The sequence below is a fragment of the Brassica oleracea genome, chromosome C5 (genome assembly GCF_000695525.1).
Source record: "Brassica oleracea var. oleracea cultivar TO1000 chromosome C5, BOL, whole genome shotgun sequence".
Classification (NCBI taxonomy): Eukaryota; Viridiplantae; Streptophyta; class Magnoliopsida; order Brassicales; family Brassicaceae; genus Brassica; species Brassica oleracea.
Window position 1 is genome coordinate 21694803 of NC_027752.1, and position 5169 is coordinate 21699971.

Consider the following 5169-nt stretch of genomic DNA (forward strand, 5'->3'; position numbering starts at 1 on the left):
CTCATAAAGTTTTAATGAGGCAACATTAAGCGTATTACAATCCTTGTATAGTTATGACATCCAAGGGGGAGTGTTATAAATCAATTGATGGATGTCCATAACCGGTCGATCTATTAGAGGCCCAAACCACAGGAGAGAGAGAGAGGAGAGAGAGTCGGCCGAGTATGAGAGAGAGGCGGCCAATAGACTTTCCTTTTTTCTTGTTTTCCTAATTTAATTATGTTTATGATTTGTAATCTTTCATATTCTTGTATTTCCATTTATCTATTTTCTAACCTTTATATAAAGGGAACATTTATTTATTAATAATATACAGAACTTACATATTGTAAATCCTAAGTTTCACAACGATAAATTATATTTCATAACATGGATAAATCAGATTATTATTTTTGACAGCTAGAGGGGCGTATTAGATTAACTTTTGAAAATTTGACAAACAACAAAAAAGGATATAAAAGTGATTAAATAAATATATTCCAAGTGTAATCATGTTTCGCCTCTTTAAGAATCTCACTGTCTTTGTTGTGCGTCAGAACAGAAAAAAGAACTTCAATGTACTGAAGTTTCCACAGATCCATCTTCCCAAAAATATCTCTGTAGCTACTACTCCAAGAGATCTCTCTCTAATACATTACCTGTTTTCTCCCTCTAAAATAAAAATCGAAGCTTTTTTTTTTTTGTCTCCGATGAAAAGCAAAATCTACCACCAGCAAAACAGCAATAATAGTGTTGTAGGTAGCGATAATGGCTGCCGAAGCGAGTCTCCAAGCCCACCTCTATCTCCGAACCGCCGGGTCCCTCGTCGTCAACGGCGGCAAACTCTGTTCAGAGCTTCTTCTTTTTCTTTCCGGAGAAAGCTTCGTTACTTGCTTCTCCTTCCTATGATTTACGCTTCTGGGGTTTTCATGTGTGTCGGTCCTTTCTCGGGTCTCGTCGGCTGGGTCTATGTTCCCGGGTCTGTTTATCGGAGCCCCGAGATTTACCGGAAACTCCGAGATGACATTTTCGCTGACAATTCCACCGACGTCGAGGTTTTTTACAGTAAAAAAAATCCGTTTTTTTTTCTTTTTGCTTTCTGATTTTGTATGTCAATGCTTCTTTCTGTTTATGGAACCAGTTATCTTCTGTGTGGAAATACAAAAGGAGACCAAAAATGCAAAAACCTTGTCCCAATTCGACAGTTACATCACATCTTGCTCTTAACGGAGGTAAGGAGCCAAACCAATTTCCTTAGATTTTTTGATACTATTAAATTGTGTGGCTTCCCAGTTTCTGGGATCGCCTAAGAATAAGATGATTTAAGAGTTTTCTTGTTCGTCGTTAGACAAATCTGACTTACTTATAAGAAGAGTTTTTAATGCTTTGCACACTAATGTGTTTGATGAAATGTTCCAGAATCATCTGCTCTTACTCTTAGTGGTTACTTGATTGTGGAGGCAAATGGCGGTCTTAATCAGCAACGTTCTGCGGTAACACCTTCTTTTCACTATAACCATTGATTTTATTATCCACTATGTCCTAAGTTGTTGTCTTGCTTTTTGTTTTTTTGTTTTTTTGTTTTTTCGATTGCTTCAGATTTGCAATGCTGTGGCTGTAGCGGGACTCTTAAACGCAGTCTTAGTCATACCGGAGTTTGAATTTCACGCCATTTGGAAGGATTCAAGGTAAGAAGCCAGAAAAAAATTGCATTACTTTCTCAAGTCTTGTTAAATAAAATATATATTGGACTAAGAATTGCAAATTTTCTGGCAGCACCTTTGGGGATATCTATGACGAAGATCATTTCATATCTAGCCTCGAAAGATATGTGAAAGTTGTGAGACATGTTCCGAATGAAGTTATGGCCCGTTTTGATTACAATCTTACAAGTATCCCTACTATTCGCGTTCAAGCTTGGGCTACTGTCAAGTATTATAATGGGGAAGTCTATCCAATGTTAAAGGAACGTGGGTAGGTTTATTTTTACTCTTGAATCTGTTACGTGACTTAGCTCTTTATGTTTCTGAAAGGGGTTTGTTTATTCAACTCAGGGTTATACGGATTTCTCCTTTCGCAAATCGATTGGCGATGAGTGTTCCACCGTATATCCAACTTTTAAGGTGCATAGCTAATTACAAAGCATTGAAGTTTTCTTCACCAATATCAACACTAGCTGAAAAGTTAGTTGATCGGATGGTTGAGAAAAGCTCAGACACCGGGGGAAAGTATGTCGCAGTCCACCTTCGATTTGAGGAGGTAAATTTTCTCTTGGTTTGCCTCACTCAAGAGTTTAGTCTTGTTTAATACTTTTTTTTTCTTTTTAAAAAAAAACCTTTGTTTGTTTTTAGGACATGGTGGCCTTCTCTTGTTGTCTTTATGAAGGAGGAAGAGCTGAGAAATCTGAAATGGATGTGATCCGGCAGAAAAGTTGGAAAGGAAAGTTCAAACGAAGAGATCGTGTCATTAGGCCTGACCTTAACCGCGTTATTGGAAAATGTCCCCTTACCCCATTAGAGGTAAATACCATTTCAGTTTCAGTTTTATTTTCAGGTATTATTATTTTGGTGAGCTTTCAAATTGCTGTTTTCACGTCAGGATAGGTCGGTATGATGCTCCGTGGTATGGGATTCGATAACAACACTTCCATATATTTGGCCTCGGGAAGAATCTACCAACCCGAGAAACATTTGGCTCCTCTACAGGAAATGTTTCCTCGTCTCTACACAAAAGAGTCTCTCGCAACTCCAGAGGAGCTTGCCCCCTTTGAGGTTTAACTTTAAAATCCATTAATCTAAGCAGTTATGTTGGCGGCTACATGTAAAATTTGATATTTTCTTCTTTCTCCGGTTATTTAGGGATATTCTTCCAGAATGGCTGCTCTGGACTACACAGTGAGTTTGTTAAGTGAAGTGTTTGTGACAACTCAAGGAGGAAATTTTCCTCATTTTTTGATGGGCCATCGGAGATTCCTCTTCGGTGGACATGCAAAAACTATCATACCCGACAAGCCAAAACTCGTTCTCCTTCTTCAGGACATGGAAATGAGGTACTATAATCTTCCTAGATAATATGTATATATGTATAGGCAACAGATGCCTGAAGATATTTACGTTCATTTTATTGAGCTTTGATAAAGAAATAATCAAGAAAATGAATTTGGCATCTTTTAAAGCTCCTATGAGACTTACTATTGATTAAGAGTTTGTACAAATATTTCATCTGAATCCTTTAACAGGTGGGAGGTTTTCAAGAAGGAGATGAAACAGATGCTAGGGGAAAGCGATCGAAAGGGAGTAATGGTACCTAGACTCAGAAAGATCAACCGGAAAACTTCCATTTACACATACCCTTTACCCGAATGTGAATGCATCTTTCATCTGTCTTCCAATTTTTCGACCACCGGAAACATCCAGAATCTTGGAGCTCTTCATCCAACTTCCAACCTCATGACGTCTGCAAGACTGTAGTCCCAAAGTCTTTTTGATACTTGCACTTTAGCTTTGAGCCAGGTCCTGAACGTTGTTTTCGCTCTTGTTGAAAGCAAGCAAATCAGATATCGAGGAGATTTTTATGAGGAAAACTTGGAGTTCACATGTATACACAAAAAAAGTGTAAGAACTCTTCAGAATTGAAGGTGTATTCTGGTCTTTTAGGATCTAGGACAGTCGCAAAAACAAGGGTGTGATTTTCTGTACTTAATGTTTTATCTTTTTGTTCATTACTTACGTTGTGCCCCTCAATTGTTAAGTGTATAGAATTTTACATCGCTCTTTTGGAAAATTTTATTTGTCTTAATTGTTTGTAAACAATACATCGCGTTATGATTGTTTGGGATGTATGAAGTGTCTTTAGTTTTAATTTTTATCTACAACAGCCATGTTCTTTTTATAAACGCCACGACCAGCGTCGCGGCAATAAATAAACCTACAACCGGAGTAACTTTATTGATCTCGAAACTGGCGTCAGTCGCCAAGAAACGATCGAAGACAAAAAAAAGAGTTGCCGCTGCCGCTGTGAATTCCAGCGTCGCATGTGGCAGTTATTAATTACTGTAGCGGCTGAAAAAAGAAAATCTGATTTGCCGTTACTGTGATGCATTTGCCGTGATCATAGTTGTTTTTTTGAATCGTAGCCGCTGACGCGAGTTTATTAAACGAACAGGGCTAACCACAAAAATTATGTGACATGCTTTATTTACTTTTTACATGTAAAGCCAAAAAATTATGATATAGTTGTAACAAACTTAAAATATTGGACTCTTTTATACTATCTTGTTTGAGACTAATATTTCTAATTTACATATAACAAACTTAAGTCGAAGAAACTTGTCCATTCTACAAATTGAATGAATCAGTGATATTTGATGACTGCTTACTCGAGGGATCCATACAATAAGAACATTATTTTGTAATCTACGATTGTAAATCAATAATACAATGATCAGTTCCGATAGAGGAATACGTTATGCTATCAAATACAAACAACGATACTATAAAGTACTTCTTAGCTGTATCTTCACTGGAAATGCTCACTTTTTTTTGATAATTGTAAATTATATTACCAAAAAAAAATTGGTTACATCAGCTGCAAAAGTAGGGAACTTCTATGGCAAAAAAAAAAAGAAAAAAACCAGTGAGAAGTTATACGTTTGGAACAACCAAAGTCAACTAGAGTTTAGCTATAAAAAAACCACAAAGAGACTAGGTTCCACACTCTTTGTTTTATCTTCTTGCTAGTAGAGTGTCTTTCCTTGTCCTGTCAATTTTGGTGAATATGACAATGGACGTTGATGGAGGTCTCCCATTTTCTGTCATTTCTCTCCTTCCAAATGAGGTAGACTCCTGTTTGGCACACAATTTTTCTGAGATATCGTCACCTTACTGAGCCAGTCTTCAAAAGAAGCCATTCAATCAAGTCATTCCATGATGTAATTCGAACCCCTGGGGAGCCAAGTTTGTGTTTAACGCGGTCCCAACCGCCTGCTGCGAACCTGCAGTTATTGAACAGATGATCTCTTGATTCTTGGTCAGTGGAACATAGAGTACAAACTCCTGAGTCCATCAAGCCCCACTGGTGCAAACACTCATTATTGGGAGTCTACTGAGATTAGCCACCCAGAAATTAAAAACAGTTTTTGGAACCATGTTCTTGAACCATACCATCTGTGACCACTCCTTTGTCTCAGCC

The 5169-nt window shown here is 37.6% G+C and overlaps 1 protein-coding gene across 1 annotated transcript; it reads left to right on the forward strand.

Annotated features, from left to right (window-relative positions):
* Window positions 1-503: 503 nt before the first annotated feature.
* Window positions 504-3818, forward strand: LOC106343350 (uncharacterized protein At1g04910). The gene is made up of 10 exons (XM_013782531.1): window positions 504-1034; window positions 1121-1211; window positions 1399-1472; window positions 1579-1667; window positions 1756-1953; window positions 2034-2238; window positions 2331-2498; window positions 2583-2750; window positions 2838-3028; window positions 3218-3818. The coding sequence occupies exons 1-10, from the start codon at window positions 690-692 to the stop codon at window positions 3447-3449; spliced, it is 1761 nt and encodes a 586-aa protein (XP_013637985.1). The 5' UTR covers window positions 504-689; the 3' UTR covers window positions 3450-3818.
* Window positions 3819-5169: the final 1351 nt, after the last annotated feature.